This window comes from Coturnix japonica, chromosome 4 (assembly GCF_054131305.1).
Source record: "Coturnix japonica strain WE chromosome 4, WE-NBRP24, whole genome shotgun sequence".
Classification (NCBI taxonomy): Eukaryota; Metazoa; Chordata; class Aves; order Galliformes; family Phasianidae; genus Coturnix; species Coturnix japonica.
Window position 1 is genome coordinate 42,698,819 of NC_140666.1, and position 16,637 is coordinate 42,715,455.

The window sequence follows — 16,637 nt, forward strand, 5'->3', positions numbered from 1 at the left end:
CACCTTTTTTAGTGTACTCCTGTACTTATGCTGTTGTCTTATGGCTTGGGCGACTCTCCATATATGTTTGTTCACAGGTAGTACTGTGTCACTGCTGAATGAGTATGCTCACTCAGATCTCAGTTATTTTGGGAGCGCGTTGTCTTTATTTAGTAACTCATACATCTCTTCTCCACTCTGATTGTTAATAACTCATCCTTTGAAGAAAGACAAGGGTGTCAGTATGCCACTTTCTGCTAGCACACATTTTCCCTTTCATCCTGGCCCAAATGCTTTTCTCAGTCATAAGGAAGATTGCAGTGGGTGCAAGAACACTGGCAAGAAGAATATTTTTGCTTTCCTCTGTCTGAATCAAAAAATGACAGAAGTGTCCTAAGAAATGAGATAATCACATCAGTGAGTCTGCAGCACCACAAGAATTTGAAGCTTTCTGAGAACATCTGTTTCCTGTGACACATGAGCTTGATTGAAACAAACTTTGAGAAAACAGCTACACCTCCCTAGCAGTAAGAATTCAACAGACTGGAGATCAGGCTGCCTGCTAAATTGAAAAGTTTATTTCTTTTTGTAAAGGCACAGTACAGCCACCTGTGTACTATTAGTGTGTGGAAATTAGTCATTTGTCTGGTATAGCTTTTGGTCTGACAAATTCCTGGAGGTAATAAAACAGTCCTCATTTTTGTGGGTTTTTAAGTCTTCTCTTCTGTCTTCCCCCACAAATGCCATGCACATGCCTCTCTTACCCTTGCTGGTTTTATACTATTGGCTGAATTTGTTTGTATCAACTTCTAGAGTATTTTTTTCCTGTTTACCAAAGGAATACCTGAGGAAGGAATTGAGTTATCCTTTTTGCTTCCTTTCCTATGCTTCTATACCTCCAAGTTCCAAATCTAAACCCAACATTGAATTAATCCTTATATTCTTTCAATTCTTCATTTCTAGAGTGGAAGAATATGACGTTACTCCCTTTTCTTACTACTTCTTATCTTTGAATTGGGAATAAAAAGGCAATGGTTAAATCAACAAGTTTGATTTTTATATTAGTATGCAGTCCTCTCACTTGAAGATAATCCTTCCTTAAAAGTGATTGAGTAAGTTGTAACTGAGTAGCTTTGTTGGTATGCAAGCTAAGAAAGATAGGAGAATTAAAAATGAAGCCTATTCCTTGGAAAAGTACTGTTAAGTGTAAAAACACCTTTTTTTCCCCTTTGTCTGTGAAGTGTTTGCAGGTAAATTCCTGCTGCTTCTCTCTGTTTTCTCCTGTTAGTGGAGAGAAGCTTAAAACTATTTTTAGGCAAAGTAGAAGCTGAAGACAATTGATATCCCTTTAGATCTTCAGGTTGCTTTTTGAAGTGAATGTCAGACTTTGTGCTTTTACTGAATGCCTCCTACAAAATCTGCCTTGAGCAATGGAATAATTTGCTTCACCACAGTTTATCTTGATGAGATGAACAAGTTTTTCATACCACCATACCACATAATTTGGATGTAGGCCCTTGTCAGGTCAGTGGTATAGCAGCTGTTGGTATCAAACCTAATATGCCTGTGTTTTCCTTTTTATAAATCATATTATTTCTTTTTTCTTATCTTCCCACCTCCTGTTAAAGGAATGCAGAAGCCCCTCTACTGTAAGAGCTCATATCATACTTAAGACACTGGTTGATCTATGAATAATAGGCTTTCAGGTAATGAATTAAAATTTAAGAATCAGCACAGACTTCACTTCCTGTGTTTGGTGACTTATATGACTTCCTTGGTTAAGATTACATTTTTGATAAATATATATATTTTTTTTATTAAAGTGTCAACTTAGCTGATGCTCAAAGGCAACTTTAAGACTGTACCTTCTGCACTTCTAGAAACTTGCTTTAGTGCTCACACTAGCCTTAGAAACTGTGAAACTAGATGGTAGTATACCCTCCTGTGAGGCAGGGGACCTCACTTGAGCTTGGTTGTTCTCAAGAGGAGAGTTTGTGATAGAGAGAGAGATGGATCCCTTGTGCTTAGCAATAGCAATTTGGATTTTTAGTTGTCAGGCCCTTTGCAATTAAATGCAAATCTCCTGGGTAATAGGCACAGTGTTTTCTACTTAATAAATGAAGTTAGAACTAGTTAATGGGAAATAGCACTATAAAAGAGCTTGTTATACAGAATTCTTTTTCTTCTGGGGAGCTGTATTTGCTTCAGCTTGACATGATGTGCTTGTGTGAACACTTCTCCCTAGGAGGACAGCATTGAGAATGTATATACCTATATAATGAAAAATACTTATCATTCATGTGTTGGTTGTCAATGCAGTGCCATAGAGGATTTGTTATAAAAAACAAATAATCCAAAAGCAGTATTTCAATATCTTTGCCTAATTTCTATTTATTTTTTTAATTGTGAAAGAATGCAGAGAATAAATAGGTGGCTGAGGCCTCCTAGTGCCAACTGCAGATACTGCAGCTCTTAGGCACAGAGCTGTATTTCTTTTCTTAATGTATCTAGTAGAAACTCTTTTAAGGCTGACACAGATCCCACCACACTTTAATTGTTCACATGCTGTGGTTCCTTACTGAAAATTTGAGTTCATCATCAGTTACTTTTTGCAATAACACGTTTACTTTTACTGTGGTCCACACATAGCTAACAGCTTCTAGTGCTATTATGTGTCCTGTAAATTGAGGATAGGAGGGAGGGGGAAGAAAAATTGCCAGCCAAAAAGGCGTGAGGTGCTTGTGGGGTTTTGTTTTGTTTTTGTGATCATTAGCAGTGTGGTTTTGGTTGAATTGCTAAGACCTTGAGAATCACTTCCAAATGCTATGATCCAAGTAACAGTAGTGTGAATATATGTTAGGCCAGATTTCTTTTGTGCTCAAAATGTAACTGAAAGTCTGCATTTGCAGCTAGTGAGAAGTAGTACAGTTTCTTCTGTGAAAGGGGTAAAGACCAGAGAATAACTCAATGTAAGCTAACTGAAGACTGTTTTTAACATAGATCTTCTCAGTATTTTTTGCAGTAGCCTGTCAGTATTTCTTGAACTTGAGGCTTTTATCAAAATGCAGCTATTTGTTCTAATGATAAAATGTTGGCTTTCTGATAGTAGTGAATAGCTGATAATGAAACTTAAATTCATTTTGGTCTTAGATAAGCTAAGTTAGATTCCCACTCCCTTCACTCTGTAATGTACCTCTTCATTTTGCTGTTGTGCACATTTTATTTTCTTCTCTTTTGTTTTCAGTTCCTCAAGGATTTTATGCATTGCATATGAGGTTTTGCAGGGTCTGCAGTATATGAACAAACATGGAATGGTCCACCGAGCACTCTCCCCTCGCAATATTCTTTTGGATCGAAAGGTACAGCTACATGAATAAACCTGTATTTTGTTTTTTCTTCTTACTGACAACAAGTAGCATGATGTGTTATATTTAGAGACTGTGGCAGCCCTTCTGCTTAGGGTGAGTGGGGCAATCATATATATGGGAGAAGTGTAGGAGTTTTTACTAGTTTTCCTCCTTTTCATAAATTTCAAGTATATTTCAGATTTGTCTGTTCCCACTTTTTTTAATCACAAACCATGTTTTTCATCCTTCTTAAAATAGAGTTCAAAGTCACCTTGATTGTCAGCATTATCGTTAAAGGTCTTACTAATATTTTAATAGCTAAATTTTTTCTTCTCCAAGCTAGTTCACTGTTTCCAGTTAGTTCCCAATGTTTCTTGGTGATCTGAAATGTTACTTTCAAATATCAACATATTTCTTTGTTTGTGTTAGATTATTCAAATTGCAGTCTGTCGATTCTATTCTGTCACAGACTGCTGGGTTGGCAGTGTGGAATAAAGGTTCCCCTCATAAAAGATGAGAAAACCAATAGCTACTGTTTTATTCAGAGCCACCACTGTATCTGAACTGACAGCTATAATACTTAGCCTATGTGAACAGCCCCTCTCTCCTTCCCTTTCTTACATGCTTTAAGTAGAATAGCTAGGTCTTCCCTTGGAAGGCAGAAAGAGGAGAAAGGAAGTGAGGAACACTTATAGGGTCTTGTATAAATTTCTTGTAAACAAGTGAAAATAATAATAATTCACTAAGAAGCAAAATACTTAATTTGAAGATAGTCCTAAAACCAGGTAAGGAACAAAAAGGGTCATAAGACCATAAAATTCCAAGATTTTTCCTTGCTGTATTGCTTGCTGATAAAGCCTTTACTGTTGCACCATCTGCAGGCTGGCTGAACATAGTTCAAGATACAGCAGAAACATATTAGCTTAAATCCTGTGCCATTTTTAATATTTTGGTTTTGGTGTTACATTTCTGCCTTCGCAGTATAAAATCAAACACCTGCAGAACATTTTTGGTTAATGTAAGTGTGGATACAGTTAAGGAGAGCAAGATAATAACGAGTTGATGGTCAAGACTAGTGGAGGAGCCAAGCTAGTTAAATGGAAGAATTGAGAGAATACTGGGGCTGCTTATGGATTTCTGGGATTCAAATGGGATTGCAAAAAGATTTCAAACAGGATTTATGTTCAGTAGAATATTGAACCTTCTTAAAATTATGGAGATTAAATTTACTGTAACTTTCAAAGTTCTGACTTGCTTGTCAGAACACCAGAGTGATTTCTTTGTGCTCACAGAAAGTAAAAGCATTGGAAATAAGCGCCTTACTAACTTGCAGTTGAGTTCCGCATAGAATATGAAACAAAAACATGAAGGGCTGACTTACAAGTGTCTGTCTCAACAGCTAATGCAGTTTGCATGAAAATGATTCTTTAAAAAAAACTTAAATACATATTCTTACTATGTCCAATACTGCTGCTCTTTGTTTGTTTAGTTAGTTTGTTTTTAATTATTATTCTCCTTTTCAGGGTCATGTCAAGTTGGCTAAATTTGGACTTTACCATATGACTGCTCAAGGTGTTGATGTTGATTTTCCTATAGGGTAAGAATGTGGCTGCATAACATAAACATATTAGGGATATATTCATTTGGATACACTAAAATAGTAGTGATGTATCCCTTTGAATCTTGTTTTCAGATTTTTTTTTAATGTATTCTCATGAATGGTTGAAGGGATAAATAGTAATGATATTTTAGATAGATTTAGTGGCAAGTATGATGTGTAACAGTTGTTTTGGGGTATTTTTGCTAAATCAAAAATTATTTGATGGGAATGGTGATAATGGATGAAAACAATAGATCTAGGATACTTTTATTTAATGTACTAGTGCTGAAATTCAGTATATGTTTACTTTAAGATATATAGATATAATACTTTGAGAATTTATTATATTTCCTCTTATAAAAGACCTAGTATTTGATCTTTCATGTGCTAGACACTTGTGGAGTTGGGATTGAAGGTGCTTCGATATTTGTTTTGGCTAAATAGAACAATTTGCATTTCAGTATGAATTCTCATTTCTCAGAATGCAAAACAGTTTTGATTACTGTATCTAAATTATGTGAATGGTAGTTTTTTGTTTTGGTTTGGTTTGGTTTTTTTTGGACAAACAGATTATTACTTAGTGTTACTGCATTTTTCTAGGTACCCATCGTATCTGGCACCTGAAGTAATTGCACAGGGAATAGTCAAACCAAGTGATCATACTCAAAGTGAGAAGCCTCTGCCTTCTGGCCCTAAATCAGATCTCTGGTCTCTTGGCATAATACTATTTGAGCTTTGTGTGGTATGTAAGAGGGTAATTTTCTTCATTGTGACTCTTGGGAAATAGTTATGTTATTTATGATTACACTTTACCTGTCACTTTACTCCAAATATCAGACTACACTAGCAATTCTACATGATCAGTATTGGTGGTGCTGGTTCAAGTTACTGCATGCATGTTGGCTTGCTTTGAGTACAGGTGTTACCATGCGGGGCAGTTGCCTGTTAAGCCACAATGATGCAATTGCAAAGTATAATTCTTAGCAAGTAGTAGCCTCTAAACCAAGAAATATCTCTAAATATTTTTTCACTTGTTTCAGTTATACTTCCAAGTGTGAGGTAGCCATTGGTGTCATGCCCTCATTCTCTCTGAAAAGGATGAAAAGTTAAAGTCTCTTTGCTTATGAGAGCAGTATATCTACCTTATTATCAGAGCCTAAAGAGCTTCCGTAGGGAATAGGAGGCTTATTTGGAAAATGGCTATTTAGCTTTAGAAGCCAGCATCATCTTTACTATTACTATACTATACTAAAAATGTTTACAATTTAACTACATGTTAAATTGCACTTTTAAATTCAAAGACAACATTCTACACATATACAAGATCTAGCAAATATGTTAGTACTAATATATACGATCAAGAACTCGTATGTAATGAACACATCAGGATGTTGGAATTGGACTCTGGTATATTCTGTTCTTCTGTAAATTCTCACAGAGTTCATAGATCACTTGTTATTACTCCTTTAAAATGTACAATTTCTTAAAATCCGGTAAGGACATTTTGGAAACATTTTAGAAACCAAGTATAGATTATTTTTCATAAGGACTGTGTAGTGCAAGCTGTGACAGTTTAACAAGTAATGAGCATCAATGTCACGTTTGTTTACTAACATGTTGGAAAGAATAGTTTTTGAAAGCTAGTTGCTGAATAGCAACACATTTGTAGGCTTACTAAGGCAACTTGGGACTTTGTCATGCACAATTCTTGTTCAGTTTACATCTGTTCCAGGTAAGAGACATTATAAATGGTGTGTTTTTCTTTATGATAGCATGAAACTGTGTCTAGTATTTTAGAATTTTAGAAACTTATTGCACTGTCTGCATATAGAGTTAGATGCTATCTGTATATGTTATCTAAATATTTTGATTTAGTAGTATTGAAATTTTGATCTGATTTGATCATATTATTCATCTAGGGGAGAAAATTATTCCAGACTTTGGAGATAGCAGAAAGATTAAAATTTGTACTTGCTTTAGGTAAGTAGCACTAAACCAGTTTTTTTATATGTTAGTTTCTGGGACAGTGCTATAACTGGAGCTATGCAAGCTAGTAAGCTTGTGATGCTCAGACCTAAGGCACTTTACTTTTTGTCTGCTTTCATCTCTGGAATTCAAAATACATATGAAGAATAGTTTCTTGCATAGGAAAGGGACAGAGATGGGTGCCAGCTAGAAGAACGGCAGAAGAGTCGTGCATATGTTTGAGTATGGGTGAGATATGGAACAGTGTGCTCATGTGATTTTGTCAGTTAATTGTTGTTCTGTGTTGCAGGTGTCTCTAAAATGAGTTAGGAATTGTGTAACACTAAAGAAAACTGTCCTTGTAGTAGCAGGGATTGTTATCACAGGCAGGGAAAAATCAGGACTCAGGCAGGAAGACAGAAAATTAAAGAAGAGCTGAGAAGCATATTAATAGGATCTAGACTTTTGTTTTTGGCTTCATCTACAAAAAGCATTAAGCTAAAATTTCAACTCTCTAGTAACATGAATGAATCTGGAATTGGGACTATTTTGTGGCATTTTAAATTTGATTTGATGTGGATGTTGTGTATAAGCCATCAGTAAGGAGCATTCAGAATTTGAAGCTTTAAGCATAAGTTAGTGAATTTATCCAGAACAAAGAGTGATACTTTTAAGGTCAGTTGCTGTCAGTACAAATATCTTTTTCATTGAGCACTGAGTACTTTGGTGCTGAAATTCTCGCTGTCCTGCGGTGCAGTTTATTAGTGAAGCTTTCTGAAGGATTTGAATCTTCTTCAAGTTGAATGCAAGTCATTATTAACCTTCATCCACTGAAAAATGTTCACATCCTGACTTGAGAATTATCACAATAATGTGTTGAAGATAAGTTATAAAATACTGCTAGTACAATCTTCTAGTAGCAAGTAAAAATAAGTGTTTTGAGCTTCTGTGTGCAGGTATTTTATATTATTATTATTATTTTTAAATAAGCACAAAGACTGAACTTATTTGGCATTCTTAATTACTAAGGCTGCCAAGAAGACTTTCAGGATAATATGATTTTCATTTCTGCTTTGGAGTGTTCACCCTCAGTTGATGTGGCAATGTCAATTTAGAAAACAAAACAACAACAACAAAAAACCCAACTAACCAAAATCAATGAAGTGTTCCGTTTGAAGGTGGGGTTTTATCTGATATCTTGCTTAATTGGTGTAACTTTTTTTCTTGCTCTTTAACTTTTTTTTATTGCTGTGTTTATTTTTATTTTTTTTTTTTTGAAGGCTATGTGGATGATATTGTAACTGTATTAGCTGAAGAACACGGTTGCCTAGATATTATTAAGGTTTGTGAAACTAGTTTACTCTTTCATGCTATCTTATCCAAAAGTCATTATTATTGTTGTGTTGCATAGGGTTTCATACATACATATGTAGATATATACATACATATTATATATTTTATATTTCACATGTGTAAAATATATATTAATATATAAGAAATCTTTGTACTTGCTCGCATGAAAATAAACCTTTCAAACATGGAATAAATCACTATAAGAACAGATTATCTATATAAATATATTAAAATATAGTAGTTAGTAAGAATAGTATAAATAATAAAGTAAAAACAATTTTGCAATACTGTAATTATATATACAAGCACACATTTTTAATGAAACCAAACTTTTAAAATTACTTGAATGTACTGCAGTATATTGCAAAGATCCTTTCAAGTACCCAGTGCCAGTAATGCTCATTCTCTCCTAAACTTACTGTCAGTCGAAGTTTCAGTACTTGCTGGATTGTTCAGAAACTTGTTCATTTTCTTTAGAATGCTGAAGGTTTATTTCTTTCTATAAAACTCAGGTCTGTATATGTTGCTATGTGTCTAGACCTTTTTTCCCCATAGCCAGTGTAGGGGGCAGAATTATTTCCCCACACTTTTTTGGTCTCACGCAGTCAACCTCATATGTGTGGGTATGAAATATTATTGCTTTCAAAGACAATCCTGAATATTAGAAACTAAGAATGAGTTAAGCAGCTTGCTGAATTATGGCAGTAATGAATGGACCTCCTCCATATTTTTTTCTTATGTTCCAGGATCTTCCTGAAAATGTTGTAACTCTGCTGAAAAAATGCCTTACATTCCAACCTTCTAAGAGGTAAGTATTCAATCCAAATGTTTAATAAACACCATTGGAATAAGACAACCAGTTGCTGAACATTTTTTGGAATACCATTGGCTTCTGCTATCTGTAGTGGATAGCTATTTAGTTTTAGTACTTTGCAGTATTTGAAAGAAGGGATTTTGGAAAAAAAGATCAGATGTTCAAATCTTTGATGCAGAATACTTTGGTGGGAAAGCTCTTCAGTCATATTCAGTTTAAGATTTCCCAGCTTTAATGATTCCCTATCTAGATATTCATGAGAGTTAAGACTTTCTTCAAATCCCTTCTTTCAAGGTACCTTTTTATTATGGCAGTCTGCTAGTTTTCATCTGAAAGCTGAAGTAGGCTTCTGTTCTTCAGTCAAGGCTTTGCACTTTTTAGCATATTTGCTTAGAGAAATGAAGAAAATAAATTCTTTGTATGTTCATTTCATGTGAGCTATTAAGATAGTGCATGAACAGACTGCAATGTGTTACAGGTTATGAACTGAGCAAAATTACCAGGTTTCTTTGCTTAAGAAAAGAGTCTAAACTTTGGCATAACTTACTAGTATTTGTTACTGGGACTGTTTCTTACTGAAAGCAAGCACTTCTTGGACATGCTTTACACTTGATTTTGTACTGTCTTTACTGAAGGCCAACTCCAGAGGAACTGATGCATGACCATTTGTTCAGTGAAGTATCTTTGGCATACCCTCCCTTTCACAAACCTGCTGGTCTGTTCTCATCCTCTCCAAGGTGTGCTAACCTAACACTGCCTGAAGACATAAGTCAGTTATGCAAAGGTAAAAGCAGATAGTCTTTGGATGGGGAAGGAAAATACAGTATTTTTGAGTTTTCTTTGAATGCATTATAAACTATTATATGGTGTAATATTCCATTCTTATAGTAAATTGTGTAATGGGCAAAGATGGAGGCAAACATATTTAAATGGGTTGCATTCAAGTTAAAGGGTGGTATCTAGGTTTTTATGCTTTGGCCTCAAGGAATAAAAAGTTATTGTTAGTATTTGAGTTTATGTTGAGATACCTTTATCATTTTCTACCTTTTGTAATTCGAATGTGTGCAAGGTACTGATTTTTCACCCTCCTCCCTCCCTGATTGTATTGTCAATTGGAAGCTGAATTGTGTTAAGCTGATAGCAAGAGATTATTTTTGGAAGTACTGGCAAACTAAATTCTTAGGAAAGAGATTGTATTCTAGAATAGAAGATAGATTTTTATTTATTTTTTTTTTTTTGAGTTTAAAACTACAGTGTGCTAAAAGTTTTTAATTAATTCTTCATTAACATTTTTGTTTGAACTCTGAGATACCTACATATTTAGCGCATCTCATTGTACAGTTTTTGGGGACTAAGGTTTGATATCTTAGAATGTACATCGTCCCTGAAAGAAAGACATTGTAACTACGCAGTATCAGTCATCAGTTTATTATCTGTGCTCTTAGTGCTGTTATGAACAAAATAATGTGGGCTCTTTGGAAAAAAAAATAAAAGTACAGAAAACAAGTCCATCCTTCAACTTGTTTATCTGATTGTTTCTATTTTCTGGCACCAAGTCAAGCTGTAGAAGTTTTGTTTGTTTTTCTGATGCTTTCTGTAAACCTTCCTGCAAAAAGAGGATCACTTTTGCCTCTAACTTTGCATTACAGTCTAGAACCTCTCAAGTGAGTAACTTTTCTTCAGCAAGATTTGTTTAGAGCGATAAGAAGAAATACAAGCTGCCTACAAAGCTGTAAGCAATTTTTATGAGGGTTTTTGGTTTTTTTTCCCCCTTTTAGATGAAGATAATGATTACCTAGCAGAAAGATCAATTGAAGAGGTTTATTATCTCTGGTGTTTGGCTGGAGGAGACTTAGAGAAAGAACTTGTCAACAAGGAAATCATTCGATCAAAACCACCTGTCTGCACACTTCCCAAGTAAGAAAAGAGAAGCACTTTAATGGAAGGAGGATGTACGGAGAAATTACTGTGAAAGAGTGTTTTGATTTGGTTTTTAGTTTCAACACCTGTGTACATTTTAAAAACATTTAAAACAACATTCTTAAACATCAGGAAATCATTTTATATCTTTTCCTAACCAGTTTAAGGCGTTATTTGAACACTTCATGCTTGTTACTTACCTGCATTTCATGTTGTTTTCTGAAATCTGAAAAAAAATAAAAAAGTAGGTTAAGTGCTAAACAATTGTAGTGCTGTTACAGAATTGCTGCTTCTATCTTCCTGCTGCACTTGTTGCAATTTAATGCAGCATTTTTAATATTTTGATAGCTTTATCCTCCATACTGATACTAACAAACAGAATTATTTAAAATATCACCAAACAGGCAATTTGTATATACTCTTTCTTGGTTGCATTTGTTAGTTCCTTTGATTAAAACAAATAAGTTCTGGGTTGGATTTTTTTTTTTTTTTTTTTTTTTTTTTGGGGGGGGGGGTGCAGGGACGGTGAGGAATGGCTTTTAAATGACAGTGCTGTTTTATTTTTGGTTCTCACATTAAATGGCAGTCATAGTCTCTGCCTGCTCAAGAAATAAAAGGGAGTATTAATCTCGTATCTCATTAGTCTTCCTTTGTGTGCAAACTGGAGTTGTGGAAAACCTGAAATGTGCATTTTTAGACAGAAGCTTTTTGAATAATTTAAGGTGATTGTACATTCCCTTGATAGCAGGTTTCATGCCTTGCAGAGTCAATGTGTTATACTTCTAAGAGCTAGTGTTTTGTTTTAAAGAAGAACCTGATTGAAGTAAGATATTTATTTATTTATTCTTAAATCTTTTGTTATAAAATGACCTGAATTCTATTTTTTCTTCGGTTTTGAAGCTTTGTGTTAGAAGATGGTGAAAGCTTTGGGCAAGGACGAGATCGAAGTTCCCTTCTAGATGACACAACTGTGACTTTGTCTCTGTGCCAGCTCCGAAATGTAAGTAGGATTCTGTACACGGCTGCATGTGTCCTTGCTGCAGGAACATTTGTTTAAGGCAAATATGGAGCAGCTCCTACTGCTGTTCTTACAACAGGACAGTGTTATTGATTCTCAGAGAAGATTTCCTGGTGTTTGAGGTCAGTTTTGATTTACGCCATCAAATTTCATTTCCCATAAAAGCTTATTAAATTTGATTCATCTTTCCATCCTCCATCCCCATATTTTTACTACTTGCTTTTTTTCTGGTGAAGCTGTAGTACTTTGGTAGCACCTGATGTTCTGCATAATTGCTGAACTGCGTGGCACTGTGAGTGTGTTCTTTAATTCTTTTCTTCCTGTAGGTGTCTCACAGGATTCAAAAGAAAGAGCAGTTCAATTCAGTTGCAGCTCCTTAAGATCTTTATCCTTGGAGCTGAATGCCAAACATTCAGCAGTTTACTGCCAGGCTTTGGAATATATGGCTATTAATTTCTGTTTTACATTATGCAATGTCTATTTTAAAGGTAGTATACATCACAGCTTCTAGTTCTGTTCCTATAGAAGGGCAGATTTTACAGCTTTATTTTCAACTTTTTAATCAGTAGTTTTTTGTACCGGTGCCTTTGTGTATAAATGCAGCAGCAAATAAATGTATGCTGAGTTTTTATTTTGGGGAGGAATACAAGTGAGAACCTTACAATGTTAGATGAAATTAGTTTTTGAACTTGAGCAATTCTTCAAACAGCTTTTGTGGTGCAGAACATGATGCTTGAAATCAAAAGACAATCAGGTCTGAATGAACCGACAGTGAACTGTTCTGTCACCCCCAGGAGGAGCAGCCTGTGTGCTGTGTGCCTTTAAGTTAGAAACTGAACTGCAAAGCAGAGCACTGCAGGGAGGATAATATTAAACATTAATCATGATGCAGCAAAGATATTTGAAAACTTTAGGCAGGAATCCAGGTACACTTGTCTGCTACCTTCTCAGAGACCGTCTGTAATTCTGTGCAGCTTTCAGATACTGATACAAAAATTAACTCAAATTTGAATAACTGTTAACTGTTGAACTGATTAAAAAAAAAAAAAAGCAAAACCAAGTTCTGTAATTGCTTTGCAGCTACTTAGAGGGATGTCCATATAGAAAAATGAGGGAAAGAAGGAAGCAGTGGTAATACTGTTAATTGATTAATTCATGGCCCGTAGAAGCTTTTTGTGTGTGTGTAGAAAATAGGCTTTGCGCATGAGACAAGAAAGTTCTCTTCAGATGAAAGACTTTCCACAAAGTCTTAAGAAAAGTCCATACTAGGAAAACTTTCTAGTCCTGAAGATTGTATGTTTCCTTATTGATTGAGAACTGAGCTAATGCTTAGACAAGTGTCAGGGTGAACTATTAAACTTAGAAGTGACTTACAAATTATTGGTTTTCAGATTCCACTAAATATTTTCACATGAATTCTGAGCAGAATTTTGATAATAAATTTTCCTTATTCTTTGTTTCAGAGACTGAAGGATGTTGGTGGGGAAGCATTTTATCCATTACTTGAAGATGAGTAAGTGTGTGTGAATATGTACCCGTCTAGGTGACCAAATGCTGCTGTGTTAGTTTTGAGTAGTGCAGTGCACAGCTAGACAGCTGTCTTCCCAGAGCAAACCTTACATGTCCTTGTTTGGCACTTTAAATCAGTGAGAGCTGATAAGTTCACCAGTGCTGAGCACCTAGAGCCCTGAACACAAACCGAAGTTTTTAACCTTTTTCCCTGTGCTATGAATCAGTTGTTTGTGCTGAATATTTATAGTGATCCATTTATATTTCTGACTCAAAAATGCATTGCTGAATATTTATTTTGCACTTTGAATTGTATATTTTGCTCTTTGCTACTACTATCCTAATTCTTTTTCCAGCCAGTCGACTTTACCTCATTCAAATAGCAGTAGTGAGCTGTCTGCAGCTGCCAATCTACCTCTGATCATTCGGGAGAGGGACACAGAGTATCAACTAAACAGAATTGTTCTGTTTGACAGGCTGTTGAAGGTATGAGATCTCTCTGATGTTGGTTAATTGGATTTGGTTTGCTAATTAGGGGGTATTTGAAGGACACAGTAGTTGAAAAAGGAAGCAGGAGATGCAAGCGACGGCATTGGAGAAGAGGGAGAAAACTCTTACAAAAGTATGAGAGAGTAAAAATATGAAAGCTGCTTCTAATAACTGCTATTTACTCAAGAAGCTAATTCTGTATCCTTTATTTCTAACTAATCTATTATAGGCATAAATATACCAGCATCATTTCTGCATTTCCAAGCAGTAAGGTTCTTGAAAACAATACCACTATTTACTGTAATGACGCCTTGATAGAAATGCTGGGCTTATACTAAGGGGGAAAAAATACCAAACTCTAATTTATGTGTATGGAGAAAAATGAATTCTTGGTTAGGAATGACAGAGGGCTGGTGTGTTAATAGGTGCAGTACTTAGGGAAGCACAGGCTAGAGATGTCAAACAAGTTTGGTATATATTATGGTAAGAAATATGTAATTTAAAAAAAAAACCACACCAGTTTTAATGATTTTGATTGCTATATTTATAAGTTCAATATATACCAAAGCGTATAAACGCATCCATATGGAGCAGTGAGTGTTTCAGTATCTGACATTCATCTGCCATCTAGGTCTTCCAGTTAGGAATAAAACTTGCTTGATACAAGAACTGCATTCACTATCTAATGACAGAATTTTTCCTCTGCAGAAACCACCTTCCCAGTGTTGGAATTAGATTTGTTTAAGTTACATGCTCATGTTTTTGCTATTTATCTTTTCTTTTTGAAGGCCTACCCATATAAGAAAAATCAAATCTGGAAAGAAGCCAGAGTTGACATTCCTCCTCTGCTGAGAGGCATAACCTGGGCTGCTCTGCTGGGTGTTGAGGTAAGGGTGATTGAAGGCAAATTGCAGAAATTCCAGTGTTGACTGGGGAAGGAATTGGGTAGGAATAGAATGGACAAGGAAGCTGGAAAGATAGTGAAGTTTTGGCATTAGAATTAGTGCAGATTTAAACAAAAGGATGCATAAACTAAAACAATATTCAGACATGTTCTTGATTCTAACATTTTTAGGTATCAAAGAATATTGGCTTTGAATGCCTTTATATTTAATTTTGATAATGTGATAGAAAAGGAATGCACATACACAAAAATTTTGCTACAGTGTTTAAATACAACTGCTGGTTAACCTGTTTGTTTAAATTATTTTTGACAAATGCAGTTATAGTCCCTCTGCCCCAATAAGCTAAAGCTGGGTGAAACAGTGTGAAATGCAGCAACTGTATTTTATTTCACCTACTATCAAATACATGTCTTCCAAAGATTGGAGAGAAAAATAAATGAAATGTAATTCTTCTGGACAAAGGACTAGAAAGGACTGCCCTTGAAATGGGGACACCTCTTATTTGACATCATTTACATGACAACCTGACTTTTGCATCTGTTCTGCTTGCAGTCCTCAGTAGTGCAGCAAAGAGGTTCTTGCAGGTTACACATCCTGAGTTTTAGGATGTTGCTTAGGATGTGATCTTATGAGTACCTTATCATATGACAAAAAAAGCTGTAAGGAAAAGAGTAACTGGTGGTCAAGAGTGTATCCTGGTGCTTGGGAGGTGAGTTAACTTTCTTTGTCAATTTACTATCTGTACAATGTGGGTAGTCCCATGACATTAAGATGCACTTGACAGCAGCAAAAGTATATTTGGAGTTTAAATTGGATGTTTCAGTTAACTTAAAAATAGAAAACTGGATCAAGTATATTCCTTCCTTTATAAAGTGACTGAAAATAGTGGGAATACCATTGAAAGTCCTGTGCATCCTGAGTTACACTCAAATGAAGATTTTGTTAAAATTCAGCATTGAGAAATTCTCTGTGTTTGGGAAATGCACTAAAATAGTTTTCAGAAAAAATGTTGATAGCTGGAACATTTGATAAAAGTGGCTGTTGTATATTGGAACATAACACTATGCTGTTACGTTGGTCAGGACTTTCTAATTTAAAATATTGTTCCACATTTAGGGTGCCATTCAAGCAAAATATGATGCGATTGATAAAGACACACCAATTCCTACAGACAGACAAGTAAGATTTCCAGTTTTTACTGAATACTGTTGCCTGAAGTAATGCAAAGTTCTTTTCAACCAGTGGGTGTCATTTTTGTCTATGACAACAGATGTGGTTGATAATACTGGAAGGTTTCCCCTGCCCGCTAAGCTCTCTCATGCTGTTGCAAGAATCTTGCAAAACAGATTGGGACTATTAGTTTAACTCAAAGTAGATTATAACCTCTGATAAACAAGAATGGTCTTTCACTTCAGAATCATGTTTCTGTTGCAACAGCAAACGGCATAATGATCAGTATTGTGATTCTATGATTCTATGATTCCTGATGTGTTGTTAAAAGTTCTGTTTTTATCAGTTCTTTTTTGTGCCTCTTGGAGCTGATGCCAGTACCCTGGCATTCTTTAATAGTAAGATGAACTGTACAGAAACGAGTTCTTGAGCAATTAAATTCTCCAAGAAGTATTACCAAATGTAAATAATGTTCACAAGGAACAGCTGTTCTATCAGATGGCTGAATTAAATAGATTTAAATTTTCTGAGGGCTCTGATTATATTATCCTGTGGGGGGGGAAAAAAA

General features: G+C 35.2%; 1 protein-coding gene across 2 annotated transcripts in view; it reads left to right on the forward strand.

Moving 5' to 3' along the window:
• The window catches only part of TBCK (TBC1 domain containing kinase), an 83,162-nt gene that overhangs the window by 19,863 nt on the left and 46,662 nt on the right, over positions 1-16,637 (forward strand). For both annotated transcript variants that reach the window (XM_015861429.3, XM_032444171.2), the window contains exons 4-16: positions 3,224-3,338; positions 4,850-4,923; positions 5,527-5,668; positions 6,846-6,906; positions 8,172-8,233; positions 8,991-9,052; positions 9,694-9,842; positions 10,837-10,975; positions 11,879-11,978; positions 13,460-13,509; positions 13,862-13,991; positions 14,783-14,881; positions 16,016-16,078. In XM_015861429.3, the coding sequence (XP_015716915.1) occupies positions 3,224-3,338; positions 4,850-4,923; positions 5,527-5,668; positions 6,846-6,906; positions 8,172-8,233; positions 8,991-9,052; positions 9,694-9,842; positions 10,837-10,975; positions 11,879-11,978; positions 13,460-13,509; positions 13,862-13,991; positions 14,783-14,881; positions 16,016-16,078 (1,246 nt within the window). The remainder of the gene's footprint in view (positions 1-3,223; positions 3,339-4,849; positions 4,924-5,526; positions 5,669-6,845; positions 6,907-8,171; positions 8,234-8,990; positions 9,053-9,693; positions 9,843-10,836; positions 10,976-11,878; positions 11,979-13,459; positions 13,510-13,861; positions 13,992-14,782; positions 14,882-16,015; positions 16,079-16,637) is intronic.